A 25754-nucleotide genomic window follows, 5' to 3' on the forward strand; every position below is an offset into this window, starting at 1 on the left:
ACCCAGAAAATTAGCCACTGCTGCCTACCTTTCTAGGAAGTCTGACCCGCAAGTATCTCTGGTAGATGGAAGGCAGCCTTAAGAATGAATCTTTGACAGTCTTGGCTGTGGAGTACACATGAGGAAATAAATCTGGCTTCCTTACACACATGCAGACAAAAGATACTTGCTTCTCTGCTCAGTCCTCTGTTTAAAGAGCGGTTGAGAAGCAAACACTGTCTGCTGGTTTAGGAAGCCTGCCATGTTTCTAACCAGTGAGCGCATACAAACTGTGTGTTCAGTAAGAAACTCTCCCATAGCAGTTTACATTGCACAGCTTAATGGGAAAAGAACATTTAGGTGTCTGAGGCAGAAGGTATAGAAAAGTGAGTCATTTTATACCACTATGTGAATTTTACATAGTGCTGTGATAAAAACAATTTGGCATAAACAACATTTTTTCATTTGAAAAGAGACTTTAAATGGAATATATAGCTTGATTCATTATAAGGCATAATAGTTCCTTTCTAGGTTCCTAGATGGGTATATTTTGTGGTGTCGCCACATCACTTATAAATACATAAACTTCCAATATTTTGCTATGCACTACTCCGGCACCTATTCTAACCTGCCTAACCTTAACCCTCCACTATAAGTGCCTAACAGGGCAGTTTCTAGGCACACTAGGACTCAGCCGAGGGGAGGGGGGCCCGACTCCTCCCTCCTTCTCCTTTTGTCCACCCCCCTCGTGCTCCCTCCTCCATTGCAGAAATATATAGCAGTGGGAAGCGGTCTTAGTAAACCCTCTTCCAGGCTCCATGTGAGGTTCACTTGCCGCTGGTCTGCTCTGTCTCCAGCACCACTCACTATTTCTGGAAAGGCCGCAAAGGCCCAGGCCTTAGGCGGCTGCAGCCCAAGGGGGAGCATAGAAGTGAAATATGGGATGCTACATCATATGAAAGAGAAGTCTGAAAATGGGTAGCAACCCATGAAAAAAGTAAGCCGATGCCCAAGGGAGCAACATGAAAGAAAGGGGCTGCAGTGTATGTATGTTACAAAAGGAAGAGAGGGCTGCCCATGGAATGGGAGGGGCACTGCTGCATATGGAAGGAGAGCCCCTTCATACTTGACCGAGGGGAAGAGAAAGTATAAATCCATCCTTGCCCCCCCTTCCCTGCGCCCCGGGTGGACACCTACCTTGCCAGCCCCAAAACAGGGCTGGTGTCTTATCCCCCTACCTCATGCCTAACCATAACCGCCCCCCCAGTAAGTGCCTAAAGAGAAGACCACCTATGTAATGCATAACCTCAGTCTCTAGTGCTTTCAAAAGGTCATATTTAGATTTTATAGATAGACATGACTGGACTACCTTAAATACAAAAAAAACTTTCAGTGAGAAAATATAAGCTTTAATAACTCTTAATTCACAAGCAGTGAAGCAGTAAACCCAGCATTACCTCCTGTAAAGCCTACTTCAAAAAGAGTGCAGTCTTTATGTCAGTGTTAACGTCTGTATAGCTGTACTGAGAAATACTGCAAAGGGAAACATCACGCCAAATGACTACCATGTGCTCTGTGGTTGTTTCTCAATCATTGCACGGTTCCTTCCTAGTACTCACTTCCATAGACTTGAACTATTCCAGGCTTTAGAAGTAATATCAGTTTACAAAAACTAACAACTGTGTTTAGGTTACAGATGTTGATTTTGTACATTGACCCAAACCGGAACGTGCCTTTAAAACTCCAAAGAGCTTATATATGACATATTATGTCAATTTCAATTCTGCAAAGAGCCCATAGTAGCCTGCTGTAGAATATAGACATCCAAACTCAGTTAGTTAAAGTATATTAATACAGAAATGCATCAATAATAATAATTTTCAAGCCGTCTGCTGTATATGTATAGTATGTCCTTCCATCCACGCCATACATGCCCCCTCTTGCCCTGCTCTGATTAACCACAGTGCTGTGTCCGTCTGCCCCTCTTCCCCCCGCACACGCCTCCTGTCCCCCGTCCCCTCCTGCCTCCCTGTGATTGGCTGTGGTGCTGATTGGATGGCATGCATATGTAAGGCGGGATAGTATGCATGTGTGGTGTGCTCGCACATGCAGCGCAATGGTGCACATGATGTCCCGAGAGATGCTGCGTGTACTACTGCCCCACTCAGCATAATGCAAACCACTAGCTAGGCCAAGAATAATTGCTCTGCAAACTAAGCAATTTATAAAAGTGTGAAGTGTCTGTTGTTAAAAAAACAGTGTGAAATGTCACTTTGCAAAGGGAACATCACAAAAATATATTCGCCACCTTTAGGGCTCATACAAACTGACCTTCAAGTAATCAAGTAGTGTTCAATGAGTGTTTTTTAGTAGGGATGGTCAATAAGATGCAAGTAATTCTGAGTTGATGTTTATGCAAACTTCTGTAGCTCGAAAATTTACCTTGACTTCGAGGTCTATTTTCAGGCTGCATAAATTTGCATTAAAAAGTATTGTTCTACTACATATCATATGTAAAAAAAAACAAAAAAAACCTTATGGTATAAGAAAGGTTTAATTAACTGTATTAACCTCCTTAGCGGTAACCCCGTACTAGATACAGGGTAGACGCCGCGGAGGATTACATGGCCCCAGGACGTTTTGTTTTTTTTAAGTCGGTGCATTACGCTTTACCTAGCGGTTCACTAGCTAAGCGTATGCACAAAGTTGCTCCGATCTCCCGCGATCGCCCGCAGTAGCCTCAATTATACGTACCCCCATCGTTCCCACGCCGGCGCAGCTGCCCAATCGGCTCCAGGCTTCGTGATGACGGCGATCGGGATTGCGGATGATGTCATAACATCATCTCCGATCGACACCATAGCAACGCCGGAAGCCGATCGGGAAACTGCGCTTTTGGTGGGATCGTGGCGAGGTACGTATAGCCGGCTGCAATCGGCGAGCATGGGGGGGATCAGAGCAACTTTGGCCATACGCTTAGCTAGCGAAATGCTAGCCAAAGCATTTAAAAAATTTTTTTTAGGCAAATAACCTCCCGGCAGCCTCAGAAACTGCGTACCGCCAAGGGGGTTAATACATAATACTAACCAACTAACTAATTGACCTGTTGTAAGCTAACAATAAAACTTTGAATGCATTGTGCTCCAAAGAACCTAGGGGCCACATGAATGGTATAATTCTTGTTTATACATTTTTAACTTTAAGTCTTACCACATGACTTGAAATGTGTAACAAATATTGCCTAGAATTTCCCTACATATCTACACAAGCTACCACAGTGATAGAAACTACAAATTCAAGGGTGAATCCATACATATGTCATATACAAAGACTATAGTCAAATCCAGACCAGCAAAATATGTTTATTGGAGAAAATAGTAATCTTACTATTGAATTTATTTTCATTCTGGCAATACAGTTGGCAATGCCATCTAATGAATGAAAGATTGCATTACTTTTAATTTTCATTATAGATTTTTTTTTACCCAGAGAAATATAAGAACAACAAAGAGAGATCGCTAATTATCTGCCATCATTTTCCTGCAATGGGGATGTCAGAATTCTAGTAGTTTATTTATGCAGGAAAAGCTGTCATATGTTTATGTTTTAAGTTTTAAAGAGAATCTGTATTGTTAAAATCGCACAAAAGTAAACATACCAGTGCGTTAGGGGACATCTCCTATTACCCTCTGTCACAATTTCGCCGCTCCCCGCCGCATTAAAAGTGGTTAAAAACAGTTTTAAAAAGTTTGTTTATAAACAAACAAAATGGCCACCAAAACAGGAAGTAGGTTGATGTACAGTATGTCCACACATAGAAAATACATCCATACACAAGCAGGCTGTATACACCCTTCCTTTTGAATCTCAAGAGATCATTTGTGTGTTTCTTTCCCCCTGCAGTTCTCATGCACTGAAGTTTCAGGCTGCTCTTTTCTTCCTGCAAACAGCTTTGCCCTTGTCTGAATTTCCTCAGTATGTGAAAGCCCAGCCAGCTCAGAGGAGGATTTATCCAGCTTGTAAAAGATAAGAGAGCAGAGAGAAGCTTCACTAATCTAAATATCACACAGGCAGTGTGCAGAGAGGGGCCTGAAAGGGGGAATTCATAGCAGAACCACAACACTGAAGAACTTGGCAGCCTTCCAGACACAGGCCGACAAGTCTGACAGGGGAAAGATACATTGATTTATTACAGAGACTGTGATAGCAGAAAGTGCTGCAGTAAGCCACAACACATTAGAATAGCTTTTGGAACTTGTAGGATGATAAAAAACAGGATGCAATTTTTGTTACGGAGTCTCTTTAAAGAGACTTTGTAACAAAATGTTCATCCTTACCAGTATTTCTTCTATCCTAAAAGTTCCTATACCTGTTCTAATGTGCTCTGTCTAACTGCAGCCTTTCCTATTTGCACAGTGGCTGTATTATCTCTGTTATATGATCTAATCTTCTCTCCTCTGTCGGGCTGAGGCAGCTCTGATTCATTTCAAGCTATACCATCAATCTATCATTACTGTTATAGAGGGTTCAGACCCCGCTATGACGTATTTATATATAATAGCAACGCTTTAAAGGCTGGTCCTTTACTGAGTTAGCAATCATGAAAAAGGCAAGAACTGCTCAGGTTTTTGACATCACCTCTAGGTATGAGGCAATGTGGGAATGGAAAGTAGCACTTGAGAAGGCTGGCTAATTCTGTAATTTGGACCTTACGGGACAACCTTGTTGAGTTGTGAATTGTGTGTTAGACTTTTCATGATATTACCACCTGACATATGGACTTTTATTATGTTTTGTCATATCTGATACTTAATATGATTGTAATTAGAAGCTACTTTTTACACGATTTGTACTGCTATTCACAGGCCCTGACACCCTTATCCTGTTTTTCTTTTTCTTTATTTATGCCGCTTACAGAGGTTGTGTTACTAGGTATGTGCTATTTCATTCAGTTCTCATTCTAGTTTGGCTTGGCCTATTTTGTGGAGCTCAAGGATTATGCTGGGACTTGTTGCCACCAAATATTGAGCGCGTGCCATAAAATATTGAGGACTTGCTTGAAAACTAAAAGTAAACAAAGCAAATAGTAACATAAGGCTATGTATTTTTTTTTCTTTGCTCATCTAATTGCAGTAACAATACTTTTGGATAGTGTGTTAAACAGTTAAAACATCTTTTAGTGCAGTCCCGTGTTCCCATTTTTGGGAATATCCATCACATACTTACTAAACAGGAAGTGGGGAAAATCGGAGACAGCAGCAAAAACATTTTTTATAGAGTTTGAAGAGTTAACATTCCCAACTATTCGGTGATTGCTGTCACTCATTTCCAGTTCTCAGGACTACCAGTTTCCATATTAGACACAAAGCTCCATGGCAGGACATGAAGTGAGGTAAATCTCACTAATTATTGTTATTACTAGCCATTAGGCCTGCTTATTAATGAGCGCTAGGAGGCAGTGCACACAGTGCCTCCTGCCAGACTGCACACGAGACTGCGTGCCTGCGCAGTACAAAGGGCAGCACACACGGACGCAGGTAGACGCAGACACCTGCACTTTTATTAGTTATGATTATTACTGATCTATAAAATGCCTACATATTCCATGGCACTAATGGTAACAAATGCAGCAATATAATCCTGAGACATTTCAAATTCATTTCCCTAATATTATAAACAAAAATTAAAAACATTCTTGCGTAATTCTAACACAAAGAATGGTCTTGCATGTGTTATTTTTGCAGTTGCATAAGTATAGCGTGTGTAAAATGGGAACCCCCTCTAGATAACATATTACTTTTTGCAATGAAAGTTGAGCTACCCCTTGAAGAGGAACTTTAACCCAAGATTTAACTGCATCCCAATCACAAGCTGATATCCCCTTTCCCACATGTAATCTTTACCTTTTCTCAAATAGATAATCTGGGGGGGGGGGGGGTGTCTGTGTGGCTGATATTGTAGTTAAACCCTGCCTACAGTGTGATGTCAAGACCATGGTCCTGACAGTTTGCTGTCTGTGGACCTCGTTGCATTGTGGGGAATAACAACTTTTTCCAACTGCCCAACTGCCAAGCAAGCAATATCTCCCTCTGTGCATAGAATTCTCAGTAACAAACATTCCGTACAGATCGCCTGGCAGAACTAAAGATGTCACCACCAGTGATAAATGTCAGAATGTAAATAAGGGATAGGAAAGATTTTACAAAAGGTAAACACAGACTACCGTATATTCCGCTGTATAAGACGACTGAACATATAAGACGACCCCCCAACTTTTCCAGTTAAAATATAGAGTTGGGAATATAGTTGCCGTATAAGACTACCCCTCTTTCAACGCACACCAAAAAGAAAAAAAAAACAAACATCCTATACAGGTGCTGTGTATGTACAGATACTGGTGCTGTACTGTATGTGGTATCCAGTATATAACAGTATATAGGTGATTGACTGGTTGGATTGGTCAACTCTCCCTAAGTAGACTGGTCAGCTCTCCTTGTCTCCCTGTTTATCAGAGCGGTATGGAAGAATAGATTGCGCTGTGCTCATAAAACACGCCTCTTTCAACTGTCTGGCCCACCCTTGTATCCTATTTACCTCCTTCTCTGCCTCTCAGATTTCGCACATGTGCGCCTGCACCACTTCACTACAGTCCTCAGCAGCGAGATCTGAGAGTCGGTAACAGGATAGTGATATCAGTTACATCCGGCGTATAAGACGACCTGTGACTCTTCAGAAGATTTTCAAGACTTAAAAAGTAGTCTTATACGCCAGAATATACAGCAAATAATCTATGAATGAATATTGTAAAAAAATAAGCAATTTTATTCATTGTTATTTTCACTACAGTTCCTCTTTAACCACTTTGTCCTCCTTGACGTATAAAAACGTCAAGGAGGACAGGTGCGCTCCCACGTGCTCCCGCGGCCAATCGCGCACGTGCACGAGCACTCCCGGCCGCGGATTCTGTAGCCCAGGAATCAATGTATCGGGCTATGGTGCCCGATCACTGATTCCTCTCCCCCGCTGAAAAAGCGACAGCTTCTCTCGGAAGCTACGCTTTTTCTGAGACTATGTCCCTCTAAGCGTACATTGTACGCTTAGAGTGACGTCATGTAAACAAACTCGAGGTTGCCATCTTGTGGCCAAAGAGTAAAACTACATCTAAAAGTAAAAAAAAAAATTACATTACACACACTTTTCCCTAAATAAAACACTATTTACTTCCCCCCCTCACAAAAATACCCACATAAAATGTTTTATAAAAAAAAAAAAAACATTACAATTTAAAAAAAAACACATAAATATTTACATAAGGGTTTAAACTATTTAAATATCTATGTAAAGATGAACTATTTCTATATATTTTTTTTTTATAAGCTTGTAAATAGTGATGGATGCAAAACGGGAAAAATGCTCTTTTATTTCCAAATAAAATATTGTCGCCATACATTGTGATAGGGACATAATTTAAATGGTGAAATAACCGTGACAAATGGGCAATTACAATACGTGGGTTTTAATTATGGAGGCATGTATTATTTTAAAACTATAATGGCCCGAAAACTGAGAAATAATGAATTGTTTCCGTTTTTTTCTTATTCTTACTGTCAAAATGCATTTACAATAAGGTAGCGCTTAGCAAAATGTACCCCCCAAAGAAAGCCTAATTGGTGGCGGAAAAAAGAAGATATAGATCAGTTCATTGTGATAAGTAGTGATAAAGTTATAGGCGAATGAATGGGAGGTGAACATTGCTCGGATGCATAAAGTGAAAACGACTGAGAGCTTAAAGGGACACTTAAGTCAAACAAAAAAAATGAGTTTTACTCACTTAGGGCTTCCAATAGCCCCCTGCAGCTGTCTGGTGCCCTCGCTGTCTCCCTCCGATCCTCCTGGCCCCGCCAGCAGCCACTTCCTGTTTCAGTGACAGGAGCTGACAGGCTGGGGGCGCGAGTGATTCTTCGCGTTCCCAGACACATTAGCACCCTCTATGCTGCTATATGGTATATGATATATGCTATAGCAGCATAGATGGCGCTATTGTGGCCAGGAACGCGAAGAATCACTCGCGTCCCCAGCCTGTCAGCTCCTGTCACCGAAACAGGAAGTGGCTGCCGACGGGGCCAGGAGGATCGGAGGGAGATGGCGAGGGCACCGGACAGCTGCAGCAGGCTATTGGAAGCCCCAGTGAGTAAAACTAATTATTTTTGTTTGACTTAAGTGTCCCTTTAAGTGGTTAAAGAGGGTGACATCTGTTCACTTCACAAGCTACTATCATAGACTGACTTTTATAATGGTAGCTTTAGAAGAATCGTTATGCTTTCACTTGTTCTTTTACAGAAGTATTGCATAAAAAGCTGTAAGGCTCCCTGCACACTGCATGCGATTCAGATTCCGCTTTTTAATCTTTACTGCATGCTGCGTTTTTTGATCAGTTTTTCTGTTGAATGTATTCAGGGAAAATCGGAATTGAAAATCGGAATCAGAAAACGGATTTGCAGTGTGCAGGGAGCCTAACAGTGGCTGCAGTGGTGCAAAAGACCAAACTACTGAAATTTCCATTGCTTTTTACAGAAGTGAAGTTTCAGAGGAGAGGTTGTGTGATGTACAGCAATAGAAAAACATGCAGAAGTGTCTCACTTTTTAATACTTAATACAAACTGGGCATAGTGGTACTGATGTTTTGCAGCTCATGATACCATCCAGACTAACTGTCCTGTTTCCAAAGCTTCCTCTTCCTTAGGTCTATGGAAAATATAATGTAAGGACTAGGAAGTATGTAATGACTGAATGAACAGCATAGAGCACATGCTAATAATTAAGTTAAATGTTTCTTTCTGCACAGCAGAACATACAGAAGTTGACATTTATGTACAGTTTCCATTCTCCTGAAATTTTCACAGTGGAAATGCTGGATAACTAGTTTGGCTGTTAAAGATAACATATCGTAAATTAAATATGATGCTTTATCCTTAGCATTTAAAGTGTTTTTCCTTTGATAATTGAACACCCATAGATCACACACTAGTTCATATTCTTAATGCCTATGGTAGTACATTAATTAGCACTGGATAACATTTTGTGCATTACATGTCTTCAAAGTCCTTGCTGACTAGGTCCTGTAGCTCCATTTCCTTAAAGGGATGGTTCAGGGACACCTTGAAAAAAATAAAAATCCATATCCACTTACCTGGGGCTTCCTCCAGCCCGTGGCAGGCAGGAGGTGCCCTCGCCGCCGCTCCAGAGGCTCCCGGTCGTCTTCGGTGGCCGACCCGACCTGGCCAGGCCGGCTGCCAGGTCGGGCTCTTCTGCGCTCCAAGGATGGGATCTTCTGCGTCCCACGCGGGCGCGCTGACGTCATCGGACGTCCGCCGGGCTGTACTGCGCAGGCGCAGTAGTTCTGCGCCTGCGCAGTACAGCCCGGCGGACGTCCGATGACGTCAGCGCGCCCACGTGGGACGCAGAAGAGTAGTGATGGGAATTCCGTCTCTTCTCGGAGAATCGGATCTTCTGAATCGGCTCCCATTAAAGAGCCGGCTCTTACGGCTCTGAATCGGCTCTTCATTAAAATTCACTAGACACCACTCAGAATCGGAGTAAAAGCCCCGCCCCCATCTCCATGACAACTCCAGACTGCTTCTCTGACTCGGCAATCCCTCCTGCTACTGCTCTGCTCCGCCCCTACAAGCTGCAAGAGGAGGACTACATCTCCCAGCATGCCTCAGCGCCCTTTATTACACAGAAAATAAGAGCTGTGTGGGGCGGCTGAGGCATCGGCTCTTTCAAAACTGAGAACCGGCTCTTGTCGTTCGCAGCAAAGATCCGGCTCGTTCGCGAACGACCCATCACTACAGAAGAGCCCGTACTTGGAGCGCAGAAGAGCCCGACCTGGCAGCCGGCCTGGCCAGGTCGGGTCGGCCACCGAAGACGACCGGGAGCCTCTGAAGCGGCAGCGAGGGCACCTCCTGCCTGCCACGGGCTGGAGGAAGCCCCAGGTAAGTGGATATGGATTTTTATTTTTTTAAGGCGTCCCTGAACCTTCCCTTTAAAAGATGACAGTGAAATTGTATTGGACAGGCAGCTATTCAAACTCCTTCCCCTCCATCCCATCATCAACATCCACACGCAGTAATCAAGGAGTAGCCAAAACAGGGCTGTCTTTCCAGAAAACGCTTTTTAAATTGATGCATAAGTTCTGCACACATTTCTTTTTTATGCTAGCAAGTTTGGTGCGAGGGACAGACCATCGTATTAATTTGATATGACTGATATAATATTATTAATAGGCTACTGCTCGCACCAAACTTACCTTCCTACCCCTACACCTAGCACTAACCTTCCAACCCCTACACCTAACACTAGCCTTCCAACCCCTTACACCTAACTGTAACCTTCCTACCCCTACACCCAACACTAACTTTCCCACCCCTACACCTAGCACTACGCTTCCCACCCCTACAGCTAACACTAACCTTCCTACACCTAACACTAACCTTCCAAACCCTACACCTAACACTAACCTTCCAACCCCTACACCTAACACTAACCTTCCTACCTCTATACTTATCACTAACCTTCCAACCCCTTACACCTAACTCTAACCTTTCTACCCCTACACCCAACACTAACTTTCCCACCCCTACACCTAACACTAACCTTCCTACCACTACACCTAACACTAACCTTCCAACCCCTACACCTAACACTAACCTTCCTACCTCTATACCTAACACTAACCTTCCAACCCCTTACACCTAACTCTAACCTTCCTACCCCTACACCCAACACTAACTTTCCCACCCCTACACCTAACACTAACCTTCCTACCACTACACCTAACACTAACCTTCCCACCCCTACAGCTAACACTAACCTTCCTACCTCTACACCTAACACTAACAAAAACTATAGATAATAGCAGTTGGTGCTGTCTAGTTTTTTCTTGACTGCCAGTAGTAAATATGATGACTGGCAGGCTCATTGTGAATCAAATATGAATGAATTACAGGGCATTAACAATAATTTCTTGCTCACTCTTCTATTTTTTAATTTCTCAATTTACAGTGTTTTGATTTTTCTCCCCCTACTACTATTTTTCGGCAAAGTTACTCTTCAGGCAGGGAACACACTTGACTTTCAGTTTTCCGCGCGCGTTTTTCTGCATACTTTTTTTGCACACTAAGTGTGTTTCCATGCAGGAAAACGTGTGCGTTTTTTCACAGCAGCTGATGTAATTGATACAGAAAACTTCCAAAATGTGCAGAATCAGGATGCAGAATGTCAGTTTTTTTTCTGTGCGCGAACAACACAGTAAGTGTGCACTAGCACATTGATTAACATGAGTTCTCAGTTTTTCTGTGCAGAAAACGCGCACGAAAACAGTCAAGTGTGTTCCCTGCCTCAAAGTTACCCTGAATACAAATACAAAAATGCCATACTGAACTTACTTGAGGTTTCCTCCAGCCCCCCTGTAGTCCATGAGGTCCCATTCTATGAGATCCCTCCATTCTCCTACTGGTGGCTCAGATAGCTGCACAACTTGCCAGGAAGTCGGGCGCTACTGCACACGCGAGTCCCATCCTAGTGCCGTCACAGTGAGCGTTCTGCATGTGTGCAGTTCTTGAAAGAAGTTGCGCACAACTCCAGACCAGGTTGCCCAGCTATTGAGAGCCACCAGCAGGAGAACGGAGGGAGCCCAGAAAATGCCGAGGGACTTCACGGACTACGGAGGCTGAAGAAAGACCTAGGTAAGTTCAGTATGGCATTTTTTACTTATGTTCAGGGCCACTTTAAGTCCACGTTATATGATTATGTCCACAAGACTCCAAAAGACTGTGATTAATATGTGGGCAAAGAAAATGCTCATACCTGCAGGAGGAAATCAAACATAGCTAACATCGCCCACTCAGTATGCTTGATGCCCACACATGGGGGTGTATGAATAGATGTGGAAGAGTCTTCCATGCCACACCTGTGCTTCAGCATTTCCTGATACTCCAACCAGCCTACAGCATGAGAGTTCTGGTCATTGTTAGTGTCATTTAAATGTTTGATGTCAGGAGCCCACCATACTATAGGCCTTGCAGCTCCATTAGTATATTTGTATGGTAGCAATTCACTAGCGAATATCCGAGCCACAGCTGGAAGACAGCGATTAAGCCCAAGCACACGATCGAGGTGAAATGCTAGTATCTCATATAAATCACTAGACCTTTTAATTACTCCACAGGACCCATGAGTGCAATGACTCTTCTGGTGGCAGCTGCCATCCACCTGGCTTTGACACAAAGCAACTTTGAGAATCTGTCCGTGTGCTGGAATCCTAGACTTTGCTAGGATCTCCCCGTTGGACAATAACTTCATTTTCTGTAAATCATCAGAAGAAAACCACAGGGGAGAAGATTCCACAGATCTTTCTTTCTTAACCGGAGCTTGCTTGAAGTGCTCTCTCTGAAAATTCAAACAGTTTAATTTAAAATGTGTTTCAGATTTTCTTGAACTATTCTGGAAAAAAGCTGTTTTATTACTCAGCTTTTCTCTGGCACTTTCCCCATCTTTCACTGAGTCTGGTCCGGATAAGGCTGGAAACTTGTCTAATGGAATGACACGTTCATCTGTTTTCTGCATATCTGGCAGAACAAGGGAGTGTTTTTTAACCATGAAGTTTACTTTACTTTTGGCAATTTTAAAAGGCTCATTTTTATGTAAAACGGGTTTAGGAAGAGCCAGATCCTTTTGTTTCAGGCTGTGAAGACCCTTGCCAGCAAGGAGACTTTCCTGATCTTCTGGGGCCCTTTGTACAAACATATTTACACTGGCCGCCAGCATAAGGTTCTTTGGTCTAATTCCTGTGGCATTTTTTTCGGCATGAGAATACTTTTTGGTTAGAGACCTTTTATCTTTGGTTTTATAATGGTTATCTTTCCTTTGTGGTTGCTTGCAAAGATGTCCTAAACTACTTTTCTCCTTGCAGTCGCGGCTGTAGTTAATATATGCCTGAACATCTTGGTGGTAATTCTGCAAACCAGATTCCCAGTTTCTGCGGTCAGTGTTTGGGACTAGGTTGGACATGGAGTCTGTGGTGTCAGCCCATAATGCCTTATGTCGAACAGCTTTCCTATGTTGGATTCTCTGTTGAAATTGAACACTACCAGTCGTGTCAGCCGGCAATGCAGGGAAGCTATTGATTAGCAACACAGAAAAGGCAAATAGGAAGCAGAATCCAACGACAGGCCTCCTCTTCAAACGCATCCTTAGCCATAACCTCAGGCCCTGTGTAGAGAAAAAAAGACAAATGGTATATTAGTGGTCAACTTGGCTCTAAAAACGTATTATTTATAGAAGTTTGAGGTAAAAGTTTTAAGGACAGTATGGATAATAGATAATACTGCCCGTTTTCTAATGTAACAAATCTTTTTGTCAGTGTTTATCATACAGCATTAAAACACATCTTATCTGCATTTGAGTTATTCTACAGTTGTTGTGCTTTTTAATCCTTAATACTTTGAATTCCACAAAATGTGTTAACTTGCAATAAGTGAAAGGCTGAAGATAACCCACAAATTTGCCACAATATTTTTCCCAAAACTAGACACCAATAAGCCTCCAATGCAAAGATGAATCACTAAACGAAAACAATGAAAGATGAATAGTGGTTTGAGGATAGGATAAAAGAAGGTAGCATAAAGAAGGGGGTATCAGTGGGTGGAGGTTAAGTTTAGAAATCAGGATCAGTGTTGGGGGGAGGGGGGGGGGGTCAAGGGCGAGTTGAGTACTGAGAGGGATATGGAGGCTGACACATTTATTTCCTTTTAAATAATACCAGTTGCCTGGCAGTTCTGATCTTTTTGGTTGCAACAGTGTCTAAATAAGTCACACCTGAAACAAGCATTCAGCTAATCTAGTCAGACTTCAGTCAGAAACACCTGGTTAACATACTTGTTCAGAGTCTATGGCTAAAAGTATTAGAAGTAGAGGCTGAGCAGGACAGTCCGGATATCTGCATTGTTTAAAAGGAAATTAATATGTCAGCCTCCATGTTCCTCTCTGTTCAGGTGTGCTTTAAGCATAGGAATTATGGAGGGAATTTTCATATAGAGGATTGGCAGGGTTAATTGAGAAGGAAGCTAGAGGTTTAGACAATCAACAGGAGCAATGCAGACCTGAAACAATGCACAAATCCAAACCACACAATCAAAGCTCAGCATCAACACTCAAACCACCAATACCGAATCCAAACATATGATGGTAGAATCCAAATTTTCTTCAGGGAGACACTCACTGGAATCATGTAATATGCCCCACATAGATATGCTGCCATTATTATTTCTGTTACTGTTGTAATTGTGTTATTTTTGTAAAGTGATGGCATATTAGACTACATTATTAAGCACTCTTTTCATGCCTGTCTCTGTTGTGTTAAGGAAAGCATCAATTATGATTTATTGTTTTTAATAGACTACTGTAGACAGTAGATTTTGTATAAATATCATATCTAACAAAACTCTATTCAAAACATAAACAAAGAAACATTGACCACCATGCAGTCATTGTATTTGTCAGACATTGTTCACACTGAGTAGTGTACGGCAGGAGCACGTGGGGAGTATCGTTATTAGCACTACACAACCTATCTTCCAATAGTTCTCTATTGCATCAAGCAGTGCACAGTTGTCAGTGGCAGGGCCATTTATGATTGAAATCTGACTGATAAAGAATGGCCTGCAAACTGTAATTAAAAAATGATAATTAAGAAAGTAGTCAAGGACTGCATTGGACAAAATTGTAGAAATTCCCTAGACTGGAAAAAGCTGAGGATGTGTGTACCCCTACCCCACCCCCTTCTATGCTCCCCATTTGCCCTTGCTTTGGCTTTTCATGTATGAATATTGGTCATGCCAATAAAGCTATTTTTGATTTGATTTGTGTGATCTCTAGGAAGAGTAACCTTGACTCCCTGGAGATCCAGTAGCCAACTTAGCACAACATAGGACATTTCTCTGTTATCTCCAGCAATGTATGCCCCCAACTCAGTTTTATACCGCTGAATAAAATAATTATTTTCAAATTCTATTTACCCACTGCTTTGTGTATATTATGCAGCCTGGAACCTCACCCTGCATTGCAAGCATTCCAATATAATCCGAAATGTTTCTGCTGTACTAAATCTTATCTCCTTCAGCCTGGCTCTATTTGGTACATTGCTATCGAGAAGGAAGTTTGTCATCTCCTCTCCCAAAACCTTATGATGTCCAAAATCAACTGTGGAAGATTATCATGGTAATCATTCGATGACAATTTAGTGGATCAGAAAACTTTTTTGTATAATCGGTTGTGATGGACAGGCAGTACAGATTGGTTTGTTGATGGTGAAATAATTGATGTATTTTGACATTTAGAGAAGAAAAGAACACCAAGAGCCCAATATAGTGTAGTATGTACTGGTAATGGAAGATTTATAGAGAAATTCCAAATGTAATACTCACAAACCAGAGTTACCATTAGGCAACCACTGTCAAGGCAGGTGGGGAGATTGTCCTGACCCCACTCAGGATTAAGAAGTCGCTCTCTGTAGTAGAAGGAAGTGGGTACAACCCTCCATCTAGGGTGGACTCAATGTAGCAATAAGATAATAGAGGCGCCAAAAGGATAAAAGGGACTAAATGAGCTTAAAAATCAATTTGGTAATAGAGGAGGCAGTGGTAGACTTACCTCCTCCAAGCAGAACACACAACTGTAGATTTTTAGTCAAAAAACTTTTATTGGGTACCCCAAAATAAAGTGCAACGCGTTTCGCAGGTTAATCCTGCTTCCTCAGGCAATACAGTTAGGAGTAAAAAAGCATTTGCTAGTAACATCAAAGCTGAGCGCCAAATCTACATTCTGCTTGGAGGAGGTAAGTCCACCACTGCCTCCTCTATTACCAAATTGTTTTTAAGCTCATTTAGTCCCTTTTATCCTTTTGGCGCCTCTGTTATCTTATTGCTATTTTGACATTTATCTCATCACTCTGACACTGACAATTGTACCGTTAGTGGGCACCTTTATACAGAAACAAAGATGGAGTCTGTAACGGAGTGCCTACACAGGTCTAGACAACCATTTGTGCCTGGAGAGGGGGTATGTTTGACAAGTGCCATATGTTGGGAATCTTCATCTCACAAGTATAAGTTTAGTAAATGCAGTTAACTGACTATAATAAAATGGTTGAGTATTATATTGCTTAGATTTATTGGTATTTATTCATTCCACAGTCACACTCTGAAACCATATAGATGCATCTAACATCTGCTGTTCAGAAGTCTTTTTGCTCATCTTGGCAGAGCCATTCAGGGCGAATGCTTAATTCAAGGCTGCAGCCAAAATCCAGATTTCTGAAAAAGAGTTCCATTGTTCTCTGCATTCCAGGCAAGGTCCACACAGCCTTTGAACTGCAGCGTCAGTTCAGCTGTGCACTAACAGAGAATAGCCCGGAACTGGGGGAAATTTACATGCAAGGTAGAAGTTGTGAAGTCTGGGGATGAACTTTTGAGATCTCTTTTACACTACACATGACTGAAAGGGAACCTGAGGTGAGAGACATATGGAGGCTGACTTATTTATTTTCTTTTAAAGAGAACCTGAGGTGTGTTTAAAGAATGTTATCTGCATACAGAGGCTGGATCTGCCTATACAGCCCAGCCTCTGTTGCTATCCCAAACCCCACTAAGGTCCCCCTGCACTCTGCAATCCCTCATAAATCACAGCCGTGCTGTGAGGCTGTGTTTACATCTGTAGTGTCAGTCTCAGCTGCTCCCCCGCCTCCTGCATAGCTCTGGTCCCTGCCCCCGTTCCTTCCCTCCAATCAGCAGGGAGGGAAGGGATGCAGGCGGGGACTGGAGTTCTGCAGGAGGCGGGGAGAGCAGCAGACTGACACTATAGAGATAAACACAGCCAGCTCTGACAAGCTGTTTGTCAGCAGCGTGGCTGTGATTTATGAGGGATTGCAGAGTGCAGGGGGACCTTAGGGGGGTTTGGGATAGCAACAGAGGCTGGGCTGTATAGGCAGATCCAGCCTCTGTATGCAGATAATATTCTTCAAACCCACCTCAGGTTCTCTTTAAACAATGCACATTGCCTGCTGTGCTGATCCACTGCCTCTAATACTTTTAGCCATAGACCTAAACAAGAATCTGACTGGATCAGCTGCATGCTTGTTTCGCGTGCATGAAAAAAAGGCACCGTGAAAAAGGGGCCCGACTTATTAATGAATTTGGCACCAGGTATTATCGAAATTTTCTAACAAGAACCATTGTTGTCAAGCTTTATTAACGATAATTACTGTTGCAAAAACAAGCAAGAAATAATGACGAATAAATATTAATGTTAAATGTTGTTACGTTTTTCATCAACACTGCTTAACCCAACCCTACCCTCACACAGAACCCTCCCCTGGTGGTGCCTAAAACGAACCACTCCCTAGGGGCGCCTAACCCCAACACCCCCCCCCCCCCCCCCCGTGATGCCTAACTCTAACCACCCCCCAGTGGTGCCTAACCCTAACCACCCCCCCCCCCCCCCCTGGTGTTGCCTAACTCTAACCACCCCCCAGTAGCCTAACCCTAACCACCACCCCCCCTGGTGTTGCCTAAGACTAACCGCCGCCTAGGTGGTGCCTAACCCTAACCACTCCCTCTGCAGAAACACCCTTTTATATTTATTAATGATAATACCTTTGAAAACGTAAAATCTGTTCTTATTAAAGAGACTCTGTAACAACAAAAACCTCCCCTGGGGGGTACTCACCTCGGGTGGGGGAAGCCTCCGGATCCTAATGAGGCTTCCCACGCCGTCCTCTGTCCCACGGGGGTCTCGCCGCAGCCCTCCGAACAGCCGGCGACTGTGCCGACTGTCAGTTCAATATTTACCTTTGCTGGCTCCAGCGGGGGCGCTGTGGCGACTTTCGGCACGAAAATAGACGGAAATACCCGATCTCCGTCGGGTCTGCTCTACTGCGCAGGCGCCGGAAACTTGCGCCTGCGCAGTAGAGCAGACCCGACGGCGATCGGGTATTTCCGCCTACTTCGGCGCCGAGAGGCATCAGAGCGCCTGCGCAGGAGCCAGGAAGGTAAATATTGCGTCACCGCTGTACGGAGGGCTACAGCGAGACCCCCGAGGGACGCAGGACGGCGTGGGAAGCCTCATTAGGATCCTGAGGCTTCCCCCACCCGAGGTGAGTACCCCCCAGGGGCCGTTTTGTCGTTACAGTTCCTCTTTAATGAAATAATATGACAAAAACTATACCGTTGTAAACTTTTAAAACAAATGACAACCTCAAAAACTAGAATGTTGTACTGTTATCAATGACATTTTTCGTGCCGTCCTTTTTTCGCTGTATTAACGATAATTGCATTAAAGTCTATGAAGGCGCCCTTTTCGTCCGCCCTCAGTCGGTGCCCTTTTTTCCGGCTACCCTTGTTTCAGCTGTGTGGTTAAGTTACTAATGCAGCCAAAGAGATCAGCAGGAGTCCAGGAAACTGGTATTGTTTAAAAGGAAATAAACATGGTAGCCTTCATACATCTCTCACTTCGGGTTCCTTCAGTCACAGGTGTTGTGACTAACTTGATGCTTAATTTGTCAGTTGCAGATAAAGTAGAACTTAGTGGACCAAAATCATGAACTACTATTATTTCCTGGGGTCTTCAGAAGGGACATCCATATGCTGCTGTCACAAAGATATGCCACACAGTCTGATACTCTTGGTAATAAATCTTTTAGCGTATATGCACAGAATACATATGCAGATGCAGAATTGTTATTATGAAATCACTTAGGCCAGGGCAGGGCCGGCCTTAGGTTTCACAGCGCCCTGAGCGTAACCAGATTTTGGTGCCCCCCCCCACCCCCCCAAATTAATCCTCTTCGCGTGTGAGCGCACCACACACATACACTAATGGGGGGGGGGGATCTGCTGCCTAAATACACTAAAAGGAGATCTGCGACTGTAAGACTAGTAGCCTAAGCCTATATACACTAAAGGGGGGGATCTGCCTACAGTATAGGTTAGGTAGGTAGCTGCCCCCAGTATAGATTAGATAGGTAGCTGCCCCCAGTATAGATTAGATAGGTAGCTGCCCCCAGTATAGGTTAGATAGGTAGCTGCCCCCAGTATAGATTAGATAGGTAGCTGCCCCCAGTATAGATTAGATAGGTAGCTGCCCCCCCCCAGTATAGGTTAGATAGGTAGCTGCCCCCAGTATAGGTTAGATAGGTAGCTGCCCCCCCAGTATAGGTTAGATAGGTAGGTTCCCCCAGTATAGTATAGATAGGTAGCTGCCCCCCCAGTATAGGTTAGATAGGTAGCTGCCCCCAGTATAGTTTAGATAGGTAGCTGCCCCCAGTATAGATTAGATAGGTAGCTGCCCCCAGTATAGATTAGATAGGTAGCTGCCCCCCCAGTATAGGTTAGATAGGTAGCTGCCCCCAGTATAGGTTAGATAGGTAGCTGCCCCCCCCAGTATAGGTTAGATAGGTAGGTTCCCCCAGTATAGTATAGATAGGTAGCTGCCCCCCCAGTATAGGTTAGATAGGTAGCTGCCCCCAGTATAGTTTAGATAGGTAGCTGCCCCCAGTATAGATTAGATAGGTAGCTGCCCCCCCCCCCAGTATAGGTTAGATAGGTAGGTTCCCCCAGTATAGTATAGATAGGTAGCTGCCCCCAGTATAGGTTAGATAGGTAGCTTCCCCCAGTATAGTTTAGATAGGTAGCTGCCCCCCCAGTATAGGTTAGATAGGTAGGTTCCCCCAGTATAGTATAGATAGGTAGCTGCCCCCAGTATAGGTTAGATAGGTAGCTGCCCCCAGTATAGTTTAGATAGGTAGCTGCCCCCAGTATAGATTAGATAGGTAGCTTCCCCCCCAGTATAGGTTAGATAGGTAGGTGCCCCCAGTATAGATTAGATAGGTAGCTGCCCCCCCAGTATAGGTTAGATAGGTAGGTGCCCCCAGTATAGATTAGATAGGTAGCTGCCCCCCCCCCAGTATAGGTTAGATAGGTAGGTGCCCCCAGTATTGATTAGATAGGTAGCTGTCCACAGTATGGATTAGATAGGTAGCTGCCCCCCCCCCCCCCAGTATAGGTTAGATAGGTAGCTGCCCCCCAGTATAGATTAGATAGGTAGCTGCCCCCCAGTATAGATTAGATAGGTAGCTGCCCCCCAGTATAGATTAGATAGGTAGCTGCCCCCCCAGTATAGGTTAGATAGGTAGGTGCCCCCAGTATAGATTAGATAGGTAGATCCCCCCCCCCCCCAGTATAGGTTAGATAGGTAGGTGCCCCCAGTATAGATTAGATAGGTAGGTGCCCCCAGTATAGATTAGATAGGTAGCTGCCCCCCAGTATAGATTAGATAGGTAGGTGCCCCCAGTATAGATTAGATAGGTAGGTGCCCCCAGTATAGATTAGATAGGTAGCTGCCCCCCAGTATAGATTAGATAGGTAGCTGCCCCCCAGTATAGATTAGATAGGTAGCTGCCCCCCCAGTATAGATTAGATAGGTAGCTGCCCCCCAGTATCGATTAGATAGGTAGCTGCCCCCCAGTATAGATTAGATAGGTAGCTGCCCCCCCAGTATAGATTAGGTAGGTAGGTAGGTGCCCCCCCTCCCCTCATACTGGAGGGGGAGCCGCGGGGAGGGCAGCCCGACCTCTCCCTCCCTTCCTCTCCGGGCTACCCTCCGTGCTCCCCCCTCCGATGCAGACTGCAGCAGAGCCAGAGAGAACAACTCACCTCCCTGCCCTGGTTCCGATCGCCGGCGCCTCTCACGGTGTCTCACTTGCCGCTGGTCTCCTCTTGTACATAGTTACTGATGCACACTAAACTTCCTGTTAAGCAGGAAGTTTAGTGTGTATCAGTGACAATGTACAAGAGGAGACCAGCGGCAAGTGAGAGGCGCCGCCGATCGGAACCAGGGAGGTGAGTTGTTCTCTCTGCTGCAGGGGGGAGCACGAGCACGGAGAGCGCCCGGAGAGGAGGGAGGGAGAGGACGGGCTGCCCTCCCCGCGGCTCCCCCCTCCATCACGGTGGCCGCATCATTCATGTTTGCCCAGCAGCGGCAGGGGGGCGGGGGGGCTATGCGAGACGGACACAGCCGGGGCGCAGCTTCCAAATTAAAACACAGGCGGCAGGAGCGCCCCCTGGAAGCCGGCGCCCTGAGCGATCGCACCGGTCGCTCAGGTCAAAGGCCGGCCCTGGGCCAGGGATCAACTGTGAGCACTTTGTGGGTGAAATGCAAAGTGCCTGGGATTTCACAATTTGCAGAAGTGCTGTGATTTCACAGTGATTCTCAGAGCATTTGAGATTTGGCTCTGCAGCCACTGGTGCGATTGCTATGGTATTGCTCCCAAAATTCTGCATGCAGTGATTCACAATCGCTGCAAGTGGAACCACCCCCATAGGGTTTCACTGTTGCAGCGATTTGCCGAACACTGGCGATTGGCAAGTGCTGCAGTCAAAATCACTACCAGTGGGTCCCAGGCCTAAGGGTCACTTCTGAGACTCCCAAAAGCAACACAGTATGTTGGCAGCTCATACATTGCTAACCCTGTGATTCAGAGGCGGCTTTAGAGTATGCGGGGCCTGGGGCGAGTGTCATATGCGGGGCCTAGAGCCATAAGTGTTGGTCATGTACCGTACCACCACAGTCACGGGCTTGTCCACCTCTAAAGCAGTATGCCTTATTATTGTTTAAAAACGAAGCCAACCAATATAGGAACAATTACAATACGTAATGTAATCAAACTGTACCTATCCCTAGCTACCCAGCCAGCCTCTACCTATCCCTAGCTCCCCATGAAACCTAGCACCAATCCCCAGCCAGTCTGGAAGCTCCAGCCTGAGCCCCCTCTAGCTCCAGTCCATGCTTGACTGACCTAAATGCCCCTGGGGCCCTCAGGCTGAGGCTCTTGCACGTTACCTTAATCTGACATTTGGCAAGCTTCATGTCAGTGCAGAAATTCATTACAAAAATGAAAACGGCATAGTACAGTAAAGCATGCTGAAGACGAAAACCTAAGCAATAAAGGGGGGGGGGGGGTGGGTGCAAAATATAAGGTGTGTAAAACAAAATAGGAAAATCTGAGTATTTGTAAATGACACACTGCTCAGAACACAAACAGCTAGACTTCTGTAGACCTTTCCTTCACCACCACCAAAATGAGCATGGTATGGCGGGCATGACATGCGGGGCCCTCTTCATGGGCGGGGCCTGCGGCGATCCCCCCATTTGCCACCCCCAAAGGCCGCCTCTGCTGTGAATGTTCAGTCACACATGCACAGTGTTGTCAAAACGTTACAAAGTCTTTCATTGCACTGCCTAACCAATACACAGTAAATTACAGTATGTACACACCCACTTGTATATACACACTCCCTTGATAAATTTGCAGATGGGCTGCCGCTTACACATCACTAGTCAGTTTGATGATTAGAGACGTATAAGGAAACAATCGGGAAAGTGCACTTTTCACTTTAATGGAGCCAAGCGTGGCTGCATCAGCAGCCCGCCCCAACTATCTCACACAGTGCTTAGGATACCACAGTAGCACTGAGGTGGAGAATTGCAATGTCCCTTGCCTTGGTAAATTTGCCTCCCAGAAACCAATCAGAGGTAATTTTACATACTCTTTTGGCAAAATGTTATGGTTTTTACTTCATCATAATCTTAAAGCGGTATTGTCACCATAAAAATCCAATTTCAACAGCAACTGGTCTGAGTGTATTAAGTGATAAAGATGCTAATCCTGCATCCAAAACTTTTTCTGCTGTTATGATTTGGAGTTATCACATATTTTAGGAGCAATGGCCCTTTAATAGCCATTGCCAAACAGTTGCATGCTGGGGGTTCTTTTTATCTATAATATATTCCTCCTCTTCCCTTTATGTCCCTGCCTAGCTGACTAGTTGAAACCTGATATCCTGCTCACTTGTGTTTACAAGTAAGGCAGAGGTGACTCAGTGATTGAAGGAGAAAAGAGAAAAGTTAAAGTGACTCTGTAACAAAAATTACAACGTTTTTTCTACCATCCTACAAGTTCCTAAACCTATTCTAATGTGATCTGGCTTGCTGCAGCTCTTTCTACTATAACCATCTCTGTAATAAATCAATGTATCTTTCCCCTGTCAGACTTGTCGGCCTGTGTCTGGAAGGCTGCCAAGTTCTTCAGTGTTGAACTGTTCCTCTATGCACACTCCAGTGTGTGTTTTATTTACATAAGCTAGCAGCTTCTCTGCTATCTTATCAGTGATAGAAGAGAGCTGGATAAAAATCCTCCTCTGGAGGCTGTGAAAGGAGCTGGTCTGTCACATACTAAGGAATTAACGACATAGGCAGAGCTGTCTGCAGGAAGCCTGTAATGTTCAGTGCATGAGAGAAGCTGGGGACAGAAGGTAAACACACACATGTGATCTCTTGAGATTCAGAAGTAAGGCTGTATACAGCCTGCTTGTGTATGGATGTATTTTCTATGTGTGGACATGCTGTACATCAACCTACTTCCTGTTTTGGTGGCCATTTTGTTTGTTTATAAACAAACTTTTTAAAACAGTTTTTGACTACTTTTAATGCGGCGGGGAGCAGTAAAATTGTGACAGAGGGTAATAGGAGATGTCCCCTAACGCACTGGTATGTTTACTTTTGTGCGATTTTAACAATACAGATTCTCTTTAAGGGAAGAATGACATCAGGATTTAGCCTCAAACTGTGGGCAAAAGACATGGCCCCCACCAGGAACAGAATTCTCTTAATTTACTATATAAAATTAAATCAAAACGTGGACAGTACAATACATGTGTTATGTAAGTAGATCAAATATGTATTTACCTATATAGGTTTTTTTTCTGACATGGCTGCAAATGTCATCTGCAAGTGATATGACATGCAGTGATTCTTTACATACTGCGATGACCTAGTCATTTGCAACACTGAACAGACAGCACAGAAATGAGCATGTGTGTGGCATTGGTAGCAGAAGTGCTATACATGTCAGAATGTAACATATTGGAGAAGCCATGCATGTGTGCTTACGCCAATGGTTGTATGTGATCTACAATATTTGTACAAGTGGATTTACATGATCTATAATCACCCAAACTCATCTGCAAGGATAGATAGCTTGTATGGCCAAGAACCATTGCTGATCATCTTTTCACATCAGTGGGCTGTTTTTCCACTAAGGTCATCTGAGAACCAGTTATAGATCACTCATTTCAGATACTTTTATCTAGTGTGTACGAGGCTTAAGTGATAACTGTTCTACCACTGACATGTTGGTTGAAGGATGACCACAATGTTTTTAAATGCTTTTGAAACAGGGCCGGTTCTACCGTAGTAACAATGGGGCCCTGGGCAAAATTATCCTGAGGCCCCCCAAATAGATACCTCCCCAATCAAAAAGCGGCAGTAGAGACCTTTTGTTGCAGCCATATTTCCCCATAGGGCCCCTGAGCTGACACCCCCTGGCTCTGCCAAAGACTGTGTAGGGGCCCTGGGGAGCAACAGTTAAGTTGGAGAGAGACAGGCTCTGGGGCCCTGGGGCAATTGCCCCCTTTGCCTCTATGGTAATGCCAGCCCTGTTTTGAAAATCTGCCATTAAACCAGTTTACTACTGAGCAGATCCAAGGTTTGAACTCTGCCAAAGACTATGAATGCTCAAACATTTTCACTGGCAAGTCCATGCTTTGTGGATACAGACTGACCACCAGTGGCGTAGCTAAGGAGCTGTGGGCCCCGATGCAAGTTTTACAATGGGGCCCCCCAAGCACTCTATACATAACAATTGATACGGCGCACCAAAACCTGCCAATGGTAACTACAGTGTCTGAGGTGCAAGAAGGGGATGGGGAACAGATTGTTAATGATTACCACTATTCAAAGTATCTATAGAAGTGGTTATTATGAGCACAGGACCAATAGAGAGCTAAAACTGTAGTTGAGGGAGGGCCCTTCGGGGCCCCTCTGGCCCAAGGGCCCCGATGCGGTCGCTACCTCTGCAACACCTATTGCTACGCCCCTGCTGACCACGTACTCACAGATCTAACACAGATATAAGTGGCGTTTAAACAAACTTATATTTTTATAAATAAAAGAGATCCCAGGAACAGCTATCATACTCTACAGAAGTTACACCTGAACTGAGAGGAATATGTAGCCTGCCAAATTTATTTCCTTTTAAACAACACCAGTTGCTTGGCTGTCCCGCTGACCCTCTGCCTCTAAAAATGTAAGCCGTAGACCCTGAACAAGCATGTAGATCAGAGGTTTTTGACTGAAGTCTGACTTGATGTAGTCGGAGTTGCACATTGAATGTATGTTCAAGTGTGTGATCCAGACACCCCTGTAGCCAAAGAGATCAGCACGACTGCTGAGCAACTGGTACGCATGCACGGACCAACCAGAATCCCAGTGACTTCCTGCCTAGCAGGGACTGAGCGGGGGTCACTGAGCGGAGGGGAACGGAAAGGATCGGCACTATGCATATGACCCTGTCAGCACACTCTGCCATAGGGTCATATGTTTGTGGCAAAATGTGGCAAGAGCATCGCATCCCCACCACAACGCAGAAAATAAAAAGAGGCCTTACAGAGAACCTGAACTGAAAATAAAAAGTCAAAATAACCATACGCAGGTCATACTTACCTCCTGTGTAGTCTACTACTCAATCTCTTTCTCCTCTCCTGCGTCCCATTTGTCCACTGTCATCAATGGAATTCTCCGTCCTCCATTTTAAAAATGGCCAT

At 44.3% G+C, this 25754-nt stretch overlaps 1 protein-coding gene across 1 annotated transcript in view; it reads right to left on the minus strand.

Moving 5' to 3' along the window:
* GASK1A (golgi associated kinase 1A) overlaps positions 1-25754 on the minus strand; it is a 62513-nt gene that overhangs the window by 24918 nt on the left and 11841 nt on the right. Inside the window, exon 2 of the mRNA XM_068236240.1 lies at positions 11848-13251. Coding sequence (XP_068092341.1) covers positions 11848-13251 — 1404 coding nt within the window. The remainder of the gene's footprint in view (positions 1-11847; positions 13252-25754) is intronic.

Source organism: Hyperolius riggenbachi, chromosome 5 (assembly GCF_040937935.1).
Source record: "Hyperolius riggenbachi isolate aHypRig1 chromosome 5, aHypRig1.pri, whole genome shotgun sequence".
NCBI classification, from domain to species: Eukaryota; Metazoa; Chordata; class Amphibia; order Anura; family Hyperoliidae; genus Hyperolius; species Hyperolius riggenbachi.